Below are 15,516 nucleotides of genomic sequence, written 5' to 3'. Positions count from 1 at the left end.
TCCCACAGAATTTGGGATGTGGGGTTGGAGCTTTTCCTGCAGAATTTGGGATTTGGGATCTGGGATCTCCTCTGTGCCAGAGCTTTTCCTGCAGAATTTGGGATCTGGGATCGGAGCTTTTCCCACAGAATTTGGGATCCGGGAAGTGTTTGGGATCTCGGGACGCATCGGGGGAGTTTTTTTGGGATGAGACTCACGGAAAGGCAGCAGGATGCTCATGGAAAAGCAGCTGGAATGGGATGGGTGAAAGGATTCCCGGGATTTTCAGCATTCCCGGGATTTTCAGCATTCCCAGTTTTCCGTGGCCACCCCAAGATTGTCCCGTCCCGGGGTTTCTCCTCCTCCGTTCCCAGCTCCAGACGGATCCGGGCAATTCCCGGGAATTCCCGGCGGTGATGGTGGGGCCTGGGGCCGGATCCGGCCGTGGGACACTCCCGGGGGATTTTGGGATCTGTTCCCATCCCCGTGTCCCGTCCCCAGGTCCCACAGCCCACGGATCGGGATCCAGCCCGTGGGATTGGGATCCTGCCAATGGGATTGGGATCCAGCCCGTGGGATTGGGATCCTGCCAATGGGATTGGGATCCAGCCAATGGGATCAGGATCCAATCCATGGGATCAGGATCCAATCCATGGGATCGGGATCCAGCCAATGGGATCAGGATCCAGGACATGGGATCGGGATCCAATCAATGGGGTCAGGATCCAGTCCATGAGGTCAGGATCCAGGACATGGGATTGGGATCCAATCCGTGGGATCAGGATCCAGTCCATAGGGTCAGGACCCAATCCATGGGATCAGGATCCAGTCCATGGGATCAGGATCCAGTCCATGGGATCAGGATCCAATCCATGGGGTCAGGATCCAATCCATGGGATCAGGACCCAATCCATGGGATCAGGATCCAATCCATGGGATCAGGATCCAGTCCGGGCCATGTTTTCCCGGAACGTTCTCGCTCCGAGGGCTGCAATTCCCAGGGAACGGCGCCACGTGATCCGCTCGGAGCCGCCTCCTTCCCCCGGGATCCCTCGGGATCCCCCGGGATCCCAGCCCAGCTGCCGCCTTTTTCCAAAACATCTCCGGGATTTTAAACCCCGGGATGATCCCGGAGCGATTTTGGAGCCGCTTTCCCCCCCCAAATTCCCGATATTTATCCCAAAATGGGATCTGAGGTTGTTCTCCAGGGTTGGAATAAAGATCGGGGCCACGCTGGATCCGCTCATCCCGGAATTCCTCCTCCTTCATCCTGGAGATCCTGTGATCCCAAATTCCTGATGTTTGATCCCGAATATCCTGCGATCCCAAATTCCCGCTCTTTCTCCCCAAATATCCCAAAATTCCAAATTCCAGCTCTGTCTTCCCAAGCATCCCGTGATCCCAAATTCCCACTGTTCAATCCCGAAGATCCTGTGACCCCAAATTACCAAAGTTCAATCCCAAAGATCCTGTGACCCCAAATTCCCGCTGTTTCTTCCCAAAGATTCCCTGATCCCAAATTCCTCCTCATTGTTCCCAAATATCCCTTGATCCCAAATTCCTCCTCTTCCATCCCAAATATCCCCAATCCCAAATTCCTGCTGTTCCATCCCAAATATCCCCTGATCCCAAATCCCTGCCCTTCATCCCAAATACCCCTGATCCCAAATTCCTGCCATTCCACCCCGAATATCCCTGATCCCAAATTCCCAAAGTTCAGTCCCAAAGATCCCGTGATCCCAAATTCCCGCTGTTTCTTCCCAAAGATTCCCTGATCCCAAATTCCTCCTCGTTGTTCCCAAATACCCCTGATCCCAAATTCCTCCTCATTGTTCCCAAATATCCCCTGATCCCAAATTCCTCCTCTTCCATCCCAAATATCCCCTGATCCCAAATTTCCACCCTTCATCCCAAATACCCCCTGATCCCAAATTCCCACCATTCAATCCCAAATATCCCTGATCCCAAATTCCCACCATTCAATCCCAAATATCCCTGATCCCAAATTCCCACCATTCAATCCCAAAGATCCTTTGACCCCAAATTCCCGCTGTTTCTTCCCAAAGATTCCCTGATCCCAAATTCCCACCGTTCCATCCCGAATATCCCTGATCCCAAATTCCTCCTCTTTGGTCCTGAATATCCCCTGATCCCAAATTCCCACCATTCAATCCCAAAGATCCTGTGATCCCAAATTCCTCCTCTTTGTTCCCGAATATCCTGCGATCCCAAATTCCCGCTGTTTCTTTTCAAATGATCCCAAATTTCCGCTGTTTCTTCCCAAAGATTCCCTGATCCCAAATTCCTCATCTTTCATCCCAAAAATCCCCTGATCCCAAATCCCTGCCCTTCATCCCAAATATCCCTGATCCCGAATTCCCTCTGTTGCATCCTGAATATCCCTGATCCCAAATCCCCACTATTTCATCCCAAAGATCCTGTGATCACAAATTCCCACCATTCAATCCCAAATATCCCCCAAACCCAAATTCCCACCCTTCAATCCCAAATACCCCTTGATCCCAAATTCCCACCCTTCCACCCCAAATATGCCATTATCCCAAACCCCCGCGATCCCAAATTCCTGCGACAGATCCCAAATTTCCGGTGGTTTCCCCCATTCCGTCGTACGCCTGCACCATGGCGGCGACCGCCATGTCGTACGTCATGGCCGACCGGAAGCACCGGAATTCCGTGATCCCAAGTTCCTCCTAGATCCCCACCATTCCACCCCCTGATCCCAAATCCCGGGCTATCCCGTGATCCCAAATCTCCGGCGGTTTTCCCGCCCCGGCAGCTGGTGTCGAACGTGGCGCTGTACGCCTGCGCCATGGCGGTGGGCGCCATGTCGTACGTCATGGCCGACCGGAAGCACTGGAAGGCCGTGATCCCGTTCCTCCTAAATCCCAGGATATCCCCTGATCCCAAATCCCGGGCTATCCTGTGATCCCAAATCTCCGGCGGTTTTCCCGCCCCGGCAGCTGGTGTCGAACGTGGCGCTGTACGCCTGCGCCATGGCGGTGGGCGCCATGTCGTACGTCATGGCCGACCGGAAGCACCGGAATTCCGTGATCCCAAGTTCCTCCTAGATCCCCACCATTCCACCCCCTGATCCCAAATCCCGGGCTATCCCGTGATCCCAAATCTCCGGCGGTTTTCCCGCCCCGGCAGCTGGTGTCGAACGTGGCGCTGTACACCTGCGCCATGGCGGCGGGCGCCATGTCGTACGTCATGGCCGACCGGAAGCACCGGAATTCCGTGATCCCAAGTTCCTCCTAGATCCCCACCATTCCACCCCGTGATCCCAAATCCCGGGCTATCCCGTGATCCCAAATCTCCGGCGGTTTTCCCGCCCCGGCAGCTGGTGTCGAACGTGGCGCTGTACGCCTGCGCCATGGCGGCGGGCGCCATGTCGTACGTCATGGCCGACCGGAAGCACCGGAATTCCGTGATCCCAAGTTCCTCCTAGATCCCCACCATTCCACCCCGTGATCCCAAATCCCGGGCTATCCCGTGATCCCAAATCTCCGGCGGTTTTCCCGCCCCGGCAGCTGGTGTCGAACGTGGCGCTGTACGCCTGCGCCATGGCGGTGGGCGCCATGTCGTACGTCATGGCCGACCGGAAGCACCGGAATTCCGTGATCCCAAGTTCCTCCTAGATCCCCACCATTCCACCCCGTGATCCCAAATCCCGGGCTATCCCGTGATCCCAAATCTCCGGCGGTTTTCCCGCCCCGGCAGCTGGTGTCGAACGTGGCGCTGTACGCCTGCGCCATGGCGGTGGGCGCCATGTCGTACGTCATGGCCGACCGGAAGCACCGGAAGGCGTTCCTGGAGGCGCGGCAATCCCTGGAGGTCAAACTCAACCTGGAGGAGCAGAGCCAGCAGCAGGTGGGAATGCCGGGAGCGGGATCGGGATCGGGAATGGGAATGGGAATGGGATCGGGAATGGGATTGGGAATGGGAATGGGAATAGGGGTGGGGGTGGGAATTGGATTGGGAATGGGGTTGGGAATGGGATCGGGAACAGGAATGGGAATGGCAATGGCGATCGGGATTGGGATCGGGAACGGGAATGGGGTGAGGATGGGGAATGGGATTGGGATTGGGAATGGGAATGGGAATGGGAATGGGAATGGGAACAGGGACATGGAGCCATTCCTTGGGAACGGGAACAGGGACACGGAGCTGTTCCTTGGGAATGGGGAGAGGGACACGGAGCCATTCCTTGGGAATCTCCTGGGAATGGGGACAGGGACACGGAGCCGTTCCTCGGGAATGGGGACAGGAACACGGAGCCATTCCTTGGGAATCTCCTCCTGGGAACGGGGACAGGGACACGGAGCCGTTCCTCAGGAATGGGGACAGGGATATGGAGATCCTCCTTGGGAATGGGGACAGGGACATGGGAATCTCCTCCTGGGAATGGGGACAGGGACACGGAGCCATTCCTCGGGAATCTCACGGGGACAGGGACAGGGACACGGAGCCGTTCCTTGGGAATGGGGACAGGGACACGGAGCCGTTCCTCAGGAATGGGGACAGGGATATGGAGATCCTCCTTGGGAATGGGGACAGGGACATGGGAATCTCCTCCTGGGAATGGGAACAGGGACACGGAGCCATTCCTTGGGAACGGGGACAGGGACACGGAGCCGTTCCTTGGGAATCTCCTCCTGGGAACGGGGACAGGGACACGGAGCCGTTCCTCGGGAATCTCCCGGGGATGGGGAGAGGGACACGGAGCCGTTCCTCGGGAATCTCCTGGGAATGGGGAGAGGGACACGGAGCCGTTCCTTGGGAATGTCCTGGGAATGGGGACAGGGACACGGAGCTGTTCCTCGGGAATCTCCTCCTGGGAACGGGGAGAGGGACACGGAGCCGTTCCTCGGGAATCTCCTGGGAATGGGGAGAGGGACACGGAGCCGTTGCTCCGGTAACGGCTCTGCCGCACGCCGGCGTTCCCGGGGGAAAATCCACCTGGGTACCGAGCTCCTGGTGAGCCATGGGAATTGTCACACGGAGCTGGGAAGGATCCGCCCGGCTCCAGCTGCAGAAACTGCCCTGATCCTGGGATATTGATCACTGATCCAGGAATATCGATCCCTGATCGATCCCTGATCCAGGGATATCGATCACTGATCCCTCCCTGATCCTGGGATATCGATCCCTGATCCTGGGATATCGATCACTGATCCAGGGATATTGATCACTGATCCAGGGATATTGATCACTGATCCGTCCCTGATCCTGAGATATCGATCCCTGATCCGTCCCTGATCCAGGGATATCGATCTCTGATCAGTCCCTGATCCAGGGATATTGATCACTGATCCAGGGATATCAATCACTGATCAGTCCCTGATCCAGGGATATCGATCACTGATCAGTCCCTGATCCAGGGATATCGATCCCTGATCAGTCCCTGATCCAGGGATATCGATCCCTGATCCATCCCTGATCAATCCCTGATCCAGGGATATCAATCATTGATCCATCCCTGATCCATCCTGGATCCATCCAGGATCCATCCCTGGATTTGGGTTGTGGGTTTTGGGATGTGGGATGTGGGATTTGTGGAATCTGTGGAATTTGGGATGAGGGATCTTGGGTGTGGGATTTGGGATATTGGATTTGGGATCTGGGGTGTGGGATGTTGGATTTCGGATGTGGGATTTGGGATTTGGGATCTGGGATCTGGGATTCGTTGCTTTTCCATGGATGGATCCCACCGGGAATGGTTTCATCCCGGTTCGCTCCGAGGGGAATCTCTCAGGGATCTTTGGGGATCTCGGAGCAGATCCCTTTCCTTTCTTGGCCCAACCTTTCCCTGGACACCCCCAAGGATTCTCTGGGAATTCCAGCCCAACACCTCCCCACCCTCCCAGCTGGGAATCCCTTCCCAAATTCCTCCCCTTTCCCAGGGAATTCCTGCCATTCCCAGCTCTCCCAGCCTAGCCTTGGATCGATCCCCATCCCCACTCCTCTCTGGGAAGGGATTTTGGGAATTTGGGACTCCAGGAAGGGTCTCTCTTCCCTTTTCCATCCATGAATCCCATAAAAATCCCTCGGGATGGATCCTGGGTGTCCTTGATCCCAGAATCCCGGAACGGTTTGGGATGGGATCCATGGACCTTCCATACCATCCCACATTCCCACCCCAATCCCAGATTGCTCCAACTTTTCCTTGGACACTCCCAAGGAGCGAACCAAATCCTCAGCACCGCACAACCCCCGACTTTTCCCGGAATTCCTTCCCTTTTCCATCCCTGAATCCCATAAAAATCCCTCGGGATGGATCCTGAGCGTCCTGGGTCCCAGAATCCTGGAACGGTTTGGGATGGGATCCATGGATCTCCAATCCCATCCCATTCCAATCCCAAACTGCTCCAACTTTTCCTTGGACACTCCCAAGGATGAATCAACCCCTCAGCTCCACACCACACCCAACTTTTCCCAGAATTCCTGACTTTTTACTGGAATTCCCTTCCCTTTTCCATCCACAAATCCCATAAAAATCCCTCGGGATGGATCCTGGGTGTCCTTGATCCCAGAATCCTGGAATGGTTTGGGATGGGATCCATGGACCTTCCATCCCATCCCATTCCCACTCCAATCCCAGATTGCTCCAACTTTTCCTCGGACACTCCCAAGGACAAATCAACCCCTCAGCTCTGCACCACACCTGACTTTTCCTGGAATTCCCGACTTTTCCCGGAATTCCCTTCCCTTTTCCATCCCCGAATCCCATAAAAATCCCTCGGGATGGATCCTGAGCGTCCTTGATCCCAATATCCCAGAACAATTTGGGATGGGATCCATGGACCTTCCATCCCATCCCATTCCCACCCCACCATCCCAGATTGCTCCAACTTTTCCTCAGACACTCCCAGGGACGAATCAACCCCTCCCCTCCACACCACACCCGACTTTTCCTGGAATTCCCGACTTTTATCGGAATTCCCTTCCCTTTCCCATCCCCGAATCCCATAAAAATCCCTCAGGATGGATACTGAGCGTCCTGGATCCCAGAATCCCGGAACAGTTTGGGATGGGATCCATGGATCTCCAATCCCATCCCATTCCAATCCCAATCCCAAACTGCTCCAACTTTTCCTCGGGCACTCCCAAGGAGGAATCAACCCCTCAGCTCCACACCACACCCGACTTTTCCCGGAATTCCTTCCCTTTTCCATCCCCGAATCCCATAAAAATCCCTCAGGATGGATTCCGAGCGTCCTGGATCCCAGAATCCTGGAATGGTTTGGGATGGGATCCATGGATCTCCAATCCCATCCCATTCCAATCCCAATCCCAAACTGCTCCAACTTTTCCTCGGGCACTCCCAAGGACGAATCAACCCCTCAGCTCCACACCACACCCGACTTTTCTGGGAATTCCCTTCCCTTTCCCATCCCCGAATCCCATAAAAATCCCTCGGGATGGATCCTGAGCATCCTTGATCCCAGAATCCCGGAATGGTTTGGGATGGGATCCATGGACCTTCCAACCCATCCCACATTCCAATCCCAATCCCAGATTGCTCCAACTTTTCCTCGGGCACTCCCAAGGACGAATCAACCCCTCAGCTCCGTACCACACCCGACTTTTCCCAGAATTCCTTCCCTTTTCCATCCCTGAATCCCATAAAAATCCCTCGGGATGGATCCTGAGCGTCCTTGATCCCAGAATCCCAGAATGGTTTGGGATGGGATCCGTGGACCTTCCAACCCATCCCACATTCCAATCCCAATCCCAAACTGCTCCAACTTTTCCTCGGGCACTCCCAAGGACGAATCAACCCCTCAGCTCCACACCACACCCGACTTTTCCTGGAATTCCCTTCCCTTTTCCATAAAAATCCTATAAAAATCCCTCAGGATGGATCCTGAGCATCCTTGATCCCAGAATCCCGGAATGGTTTGGGATGGGATCCGTGGACCTTCCAACCCATCCCACATTCCCACCCCAATCCCAAACTGCTCCAACTTTTCCTCGGGCACTCCCAAGGACAAATCAACCCCTCAGCTCCGCACCACCCCCGACCATTTTCCCCCCGCCGTAATCCCCGATTTCCCCCGCCGGGAACCCCCGGCGTTTTCCCGGCCGGAATATCCCAAGGTTTTCCCGGCCGGGATTGTGGAATTCCGTGCCCCCCAGGAGCGGCTGATGCTGTCCATCCTGCCCAAGCACGTGGCGGACGAGATGCTGAAGGACATGAAGAAGGACCCGAGCCAGAAGGAGCTGCAGCAGTTCAACACCATGTACATGTACCGCCACGAGAACGTCAGGTCAGCGCCCCGGAATTCCCGCAATTCCCGCGGAAACCTTCCCGGGGAAAAACCGACACCCCCGCCGGAAGTTCCCCCCCTTGCCCCGCCTTAAAGCGTTGCCGGGAAAAACGGCGGGAATTCCCGGAGTTCTCCCATTTTGCGCCCAGAAAACGTTCACGGAAAACCGGTGGGAAGTCCCTAAGTTTCTCCCATTCGGCCTGGAAAATGTTCCCGGAAAAACGGTGGGAATTCCCAAAATTTCTCCCATTTTGCGTGGAAAAAAATGCCTGGAAAACCAGTGGGAATTCCCAAAATTTCTCCCTTCCACACAGAAAACATTCCCGGAAAAGCGGCGGGAATTCCCCAATTTGCGCCCAGAAAATGTTCCCGGAAAACCGGTGCAAATTCCCAAAATTCTCCTATTTTGCGCAGAAAACATTCCCGGAAAACCAGCAGGAATTCCCAAAATTCTCCCATTTTGCGCCCAGAAAACGTTCACGGAAAACCGGTGGGAAGTCCCTAAATTTCTCCCATTCGGCCTGGAAAATGTTCCCGGAAAAACGGTGGGAATTCCCAAAATTCCTCCCATTTTGCGTGGAAAAAAAATCCTGGAAAACCAGTGGGAATTCCCCAAATTTCTCCCATTCTGCCCAGAAAACATTCCCGGAAAAGCGGTGGGAATTCCCAAAATTCTCCCATTCTGCCCAGAAAACATTCCCGGAAAACCAGCGGGAATTCCCCAATTTGCGCCCAGAAAATGTTCCCGGAAAACCGGTGCAAATTCCCAAAATTCTCCTATTTTGCGCAGAAAACATTCCCGGAAAACCAGCGGGAATTCCCAAAATTCTCCCATTTTGCGCCCAGAAAACGTTCCCGGAAAACCAGCGGGAATTCCCAAAATTCTCCCATTTTGCGCCCAGAAAACATTCCCGGAAAACCGGTGGGAATTCCCAAAATTTCTCCCATTTGGCCTATAAAACGTTCCTGGAAAACCAGTGGGAATTCCCAAAATTTCTCCCATTCTGCCTGGAAGATGTTCCCAGAAAACCAATGGGAATTCCCAAAATTCCCCCATTCCACACAGAAAACGTTCCCGGAAAACCAGTGGGAATTCCCAAAATTCTCCCATTTTGCATGGAAAATGCTCCTAGAAAACCGGTGGGAATTCCCAAAATTTGCTCATTCTGCCCAGAAAACATTCTGGGAATTCCCAAAATTTCTCCCATTCTGCATGGAAAACATTCCTGGAAAACAACAGGAATTCCCAAATTTTTCTCATTCTGTGTGGAAAACATTCCTGGAAAACTGGTGGGAACTCCCAAAATTCCTCCCATTTTGCGTGGAAAAAAAATCCTGGAAAACCAGTGGGAATTCCTGAAATTCTCCCATTCTGCCTATAAAACATTCCTGGAAAACCGGTGGGAATTCCCAAAATTTCTCCCATTCTGCTGGGAAAACATTCCCCGAAAAGCGGCGGGAATTCCCCAATTTGCGCCCAGAAAAAGTTCCCGGAAAACCGGTGCAAATTCCCAAAATTCTCCTATTTTGCGCAGAAAACGTTCCCGGAAAACCAGCGGGAATTCCCAAAATTCTCCCATTTTGCACCCAGAAAACATTCCCGGAAAACCGGTGGGAATTCCCAAAATTTCTCCCATTTGGCCTATAAAACGTTCCTGGAAAACCGGTGGGAATTCCCAAAATTTCTCCCATTCTGCCTGGAAGATGTTCCCAGAAAACCAATGGGAATTCCCAAAATTCCCCGATTCCACACAGAAAACGTTCCCGGAAAACCAGTGGGAATTCCCAAAATTCTCCCATTTTGCGTGGAAAATGCTCCTGGAAAACCGGTGGGAATTCCCAAAATTTGCTCATTCTGCCCAGAAAACATTCTGGGAATTCCCAAAATTTCTGCCATTCTGCATGGAAAACATTCCTGGAAAACAACAGGAATTCCCAAATTTTTCTCATTCTGTGTGGAAAACATTCCTGGAAAACTGGTGGGAATTCCCAAAATTCCTCCCATTTTGCGTGGAAAAAAAATCCTGGAAAACCGGTGGGAATTCCTGAAATTCTCCCATTCTGCCTATAAAACATTCCTGGAAAACCGGTGGGAATTCCCAAAATTTCTCCCATTCTGCCTGGAAAATGTTCCTGGAAAACCGATGGGAATTCCCAAAATTCCTCCCTTCCACACAGAAAACGTTCCCAGAAAAACAGCGGGAATTCCCAAAATTCGGAAATTGATGCAAAATTTGCCCATTCTGCGCGGAAAACGTTCCCGGAAAACCAGTGGGAATTCCCAAAATTTCCCCCTTTCAGCACAGAAAACATTCCCAGAAAACCATCGGGAATTCCCAAAATTGGGATTGGGTTGGGAATGAGTTTTCAGGGCATCGTTTTTGCCGTATCCAGGATTTTTTTAGGAAAAATGGGAATGAGGAAGTCAGGATTGAGTCTGCATCACCACATCCGGGATTTTTTTTTGGGAAAAACGGGAATGGGGAAGTCGGGATTGAGTTGGTCCCGACAAATCCGGGATTTTTTTGGGCAAAACTGGAATGAGGAAGTCGGGATTGAGTTTGACTCGACAAATCCGGGAATTTTTTTGTGAAAAATGGGAATGGGGGAAGTTGGGATCGAGTTTGTATCGACACATCCGGGATTTTTTTGGGCAAAACTGGGAATGAGGAAGTCGGGATTCAGTTTGTATCAACACATCCGGGATTTTTTGGGGAAAAATGGGAATGAGGAAGTCAAAATTGAGTTTGTATCGACAAATCCGGAATTTTTTGGGGAAAAATGGGAATGAGGAAGTCAAAATTGAGTTTGTATCAACAAATCTGGGATTTTTTTGGGGAAAATGGGAATGAGGAATTTGGGATTGAGTTTGCATTGACAAATCCGGGATTTTTTTTGGGGAGAACCGGAATGAGGACGTCGGGTTTCTGTCTGTAGAGCGTCGTTTTCACCGTATCCAGGATTTTTTTTTTTTTTTGGAAAAACCGGAGTGAGGAAGTCGGGATTGAGTTTGTCTCGACAAATCCGGGATTTTTTTAGGAAAAATGGGAATGAGGAAGTCGGGATTCAGTTTGTATCAACACATCCGGGAATTTTTTGGGGAAAAATGGGAATGAGGAAGTCAAAACTGAGTTTGTATCAACAAATCCGGGATTTTTTTGGGGAAAATGGGAATGAGACAGTTGGGATCGAGTTTGCATTGACAAATCCAGGATTTTTTTGGGGAGAACCGGAATGAGGAATTTGGGATTGAGTTTGTCTCGACAAATCCGGGATTTTTTTGGGGGGAGAACCGGAATGAGGACGTCGGGTTTCTGTCTGTAGAGCGTCGTTTTCACCGTATCCAGGATTTTTTTTTGGAAAAACGGGAGTGAGGAAGTCGGGATTGGGTTTGCATTGGCAAGTCCAGGATTTTTTGGGGGGAAAAGTGGGAATGAGGAAGTCAGGATTCAGTTTGTATCAACAAATCTGGGATTTTTTTGGGGAAAATGGGAATGAGACAGTTGGGATCGAGTTTGCCTCGACAAATCCAGGATTTTTTTGGGGAAAAAATGGGAATGAGGAAGTTGGGATTCAGTTTGTATCAACACATCCGGGATTTTTTGGGGGGAAAAGTGGGAATGAGGAAGTCAGGATTCAGTTTGCATCAACACATCCGGGATTGTTTTGGGAAAAATGGGAATGAGGAAGTCAAAATTGAGTTTGTATCAACAAATCTGGGATTTTTTTTGGAAAAACGGGAGTGAGGAAGTCGGGATTGGGTTTGCATTGACAAATCCAGGATTTTTTTGGGGGAAAAATGGGAATGAGGAAGTCGGGATTGAGTTTGTCTCGACAAATCCGGGATTTTTTTGGGGGGAGAACCGGAATGAGGACGTCGGGTTTCTGTCTGTAGAGCGTCGCTTTCACCGTATCCAGGATTTTTTTTTTGGAAAAACCGGAGTGAGGGAGTCGGGATTGGGTTTGCATTGACAAATCCAGGATTTTTTTGGGGGAAAAATAGGAATGAGACAGTTGGGATCGAGTTTGTCTCGACAAATCCGGGATATTTTTGGGGAAAAATGGGAATGAGGAAGTCAGGATTGAGTTTGCATCAACACATCCGGGAATTTTTTGGGGAAAAATGGGAATGAGGAAGTCGGGATTCAGTTTGTATCAACACATCCGGGATTTTTTTGGGGAAAAATGGGAATGAGGAAGTCAAAATTGAGTTTGTATCAACACATCTGGGATTTTTTTGGGGAAAATGGGAATGAGACAGTCGGGATTGAGTTTGCATTGACAAATCCAGGATTTTTTTGGGGAGAAATTGGAATGAGGAATTTGGGATTGAGTTTGTCTCGACAAATCCGGGATTTTTTTTGGGGAGAACCGGAATGAGGACGTCGGGTTTCTGTCTGTAGAGCGTCGCTTTCACCGTATCCAGGATTTTTTTTTTGGAAAAACGGGAGTGAGGAAGTCGGGATTGGGTTTGCATTGACAAATCCAGGATTTTTTTTGGGGAAAAATGGGAATGAGGAAGTCGGGATTCAGTTTGTATCAACACATCCGGGATATTTTTAGGAAAAATGAGAATGAGGAAGTTGGGATTGAATTTGTATCAACACATTCAGGATTTTTTTAGGAAAAATGGGAATGGGGAAGTCAAAATTGAGTTTGTCTCAACAAATCCGGGATATTTTTTGGAAAAACGGGAGTGAGGAAGTCGGGATTGAGTTTGCATTGACAAATCCGGGATTTTTTTAGGAAAAAAGGGAATGTGGAAGTCAGGATCGAGTTTGTCTCGACAAATCCGGGATTTTTTTGGGGGGAGAACCGGAATGAGGACGTCGGGTTTCTGTCTGTAGAGCGTCGCTTTCACCGTATCCAGGATTTTTTTTTGGAAAAACGGGAGTGAGGAAGTCGGGATTGGGTTTGCATTGGCAAGTCCAGGATTTTTTTGGGGGAAAAATGGGAATGAGACAGTCGGGATTGAGTTTGCATTGACAAATCCAGGATTTTTTTGGGGAGAAATGGGAATGAGGAATTTGGGATCGAGTTTGTCTCGACAAATCCGGGATTTTTTTGGGGGGAGAACCGGAATGAGGACGTCGGGTTTCTGTCTGTAGAGCGTCGCTTTCACCGTATCCAGGATTTTTTTTTTGGAAAAACGGGAGTGAGGAAGTCGGGATTGAGTTTGCATTGACAAATCCGGGATTTTTTTGGGGAAAAATGGGAATGAGGAAGTCGGGATTCAGTTTGCATCAACACATCTGGGATTGTTTTGGGGAAAATGGGAATGAGGAAGTCAAAATTGAGTTTGTATCAACAAATCTGGGATTTTTTTGGGGAAAATGGGAATGAGACAGTTGGGATTGAGTTTGCCTCGACAAATCCGGAATTTTTTTAGGAAAAATGGGAATGAGGAAGTCAAAATTGAGTTTGTCTCAACAAATCCAGGATATTTTTTGGGAGAAATGGGAATGAGGAAGTCAGGATTGAGTTTGTATCAACAAATCTGGGATTGTTTTGGGGAAAATGGGAATGAGACTGTTGGGATTGAGTTTGTCTCGACAAATCCGGGATTTTTTGGGGGAAAAAATGGGAATGAGGAAGTCTGGAATGAGTTTGTATCGACACATCCGGGATTGTTTTGTGGGGGAAAAATGGGAATGAGGAAGTCGGGATTGGGTTTGCATTGGCAAGTCCAGGATTTTTTCGGGGGAAAAATGGGAATGGGGAAGTCGGGATTGAGTTTGTCTCAACAAATCCGGGATTTTTTCTGGGGAGAACCGGAATGAGGACGTCGGGTTTCTGTCTGTAGAGCGTCGTTTTCACCGTATCCAGGATTTTTTTTGGGAAAAACGGGAGTGAGGAAGTCGGGATTGGGTTTGCATTGACAAGTCCAGGATTTTTTTGGGGGAAAAATGGGAATGCGGAAGTCGGGATTCAGTTTGTATCAACACATCCAGGATTTTTTTGGGGAAAATGGGAATGAGGAAGTCAAAATTGAGTTTGTATCAACAAATCTGGGATTTTTTTGGGGAAAATGGGAATGAGACAGTTGGGATCGAGTTTGCATTGACAAATCCGGGATTTTTTTTGGAAAAATGGGAATGAGGAAGTCGGGATTCAGTTTGCATCAACACATCCAGGATTTTTTGGGGAAAAATGGGAATGAGGAAGTCGGGAATGAGTTTGTATCAACAAATCTGGGATTTTTTGGGGGAAAATGGGAATGAGACAGTTGGGATCGAGTTTGTCTCGACAAATCCGGGATTTTTTTGGGGAAAAAATGGGAATGAGGAATTTGGGATCGAGTTTGTCTCGACAAATCCGGGATTTTTTTGGGGGGAGAACCGGAATGAGGACGTCGGGTTTCTGTCTGTAGAGCGTCGTTTTCACCGTATCCAGGATTTTTTTTTTTTTTTGGAAAAACCGGAGTGAGGAAGTCGGGATTGAGTTTGTCTCGACAAATCCGGGATTTTTTTAGGAAAAATGGGAATGAGGAAGTCGGGATTCAGTTTGTATCAACACATCCGGGAATTTTTTGGGGAAAAATGGGAATGAGGAAGTCAAAACTGAGTTTGTATCAACAAATCCGGGATTTTTTTGGGGAAAATGGGAATGAGACAGTTGGGATCGAGTTTGCATTGACAAATCCAGGATTTTTTTGGGGAGAACCGGAATGAGGAATTTGGGATTGAGTTTGTCTCGACAAATCCGGGATTTTTTTGGGGGGAGAACCGGAATGAGGACGTCGGGTTTCTGTCTGTAGAGCGTCGTTTTCACCGTATCCAGGATTTTTTTTTGGAAAAACGGGAGTGAGGAAGTCGGGATTGGGTTTGCATTGGCAAGTCCAGGATTTTTTGGGGGGAAAAGTGGGAATGAGGAAGTCAGGATTCAGTTTGTATCAACAAATCTGGGATTTTTTTGGGGAAAATGGGAATGAGACAGTTGGGATCGAGTTTGCCTCGACAAATCCAGGATTTTTTTGGGGAAAAAATGGGAATGAGGAAGTTGGGATTCAGTTTGTATCAACACATCCGGGATTTTTTGGGGGGAAAAGTGGGAATGAGGAAGTCAGGATTCAGTTTGCATCAACACATCCGGGATTGTTTTGGGAAAAATGGGAATGAGGAAGTCAAAATTGAGTTTGTATCAACAAATCTGGGATTTTTTTTGGAAAAACGGGAGTGAGGAAGTCGGGATTGGGTTTGCATTGACAAATCCAGGATTTTTTTGGGGGAAAAATGGGAATGAGGAA

The 15,516-nt window shown here is 50.0% G+C and overlaps 1 protein-coding gene across 1 annotated transcript in view; it reads left to right on the top strand.

The window, feature by feature from the left end:
- ADCY3 (adenylate cyclase 3) overlaps positions 1 to 15,516 on the top strand; it is a 55,239-nt gene that overhangs the window by 6,495 nt on the left and 33,228 nt on the right. The window contains exons 2-3 of the mRNA XM_053969404.1: positions 3,721 to 3,870; positions 8,140 to 8,270. Of these exons, the coding sequence (XP_053825379.1) occupies positions 3,721 to 3,870; positions 8,140 to 8,270 (281 nt within the window). The remainder of the gene's footprint in view (positions 1 to 3,720; positions 3,871 to 8,139; positions 8,271 to 15,516) is intronic.

Source organism: Vidua macroura, unplaced genomic scaffold, assembly GCF_024509145.1.
Source record: "Vidua macroura isolate BioBank_ID:100142 unplaced genomic scaffold, ASM2450914v1 whyUn_scaffold_192, whole genome shotgun sequence".
NCBI lineage: Eukaryota > Metazoa > Chordata > Aves > Passeriformes > Viduidae > Vidua > Vidua macroura.
The sequence above is the reverse complement of the archived record's forward strand: the minus strand, read 5'-3'. Positions and strand labels throughout refer to the sequence as shown.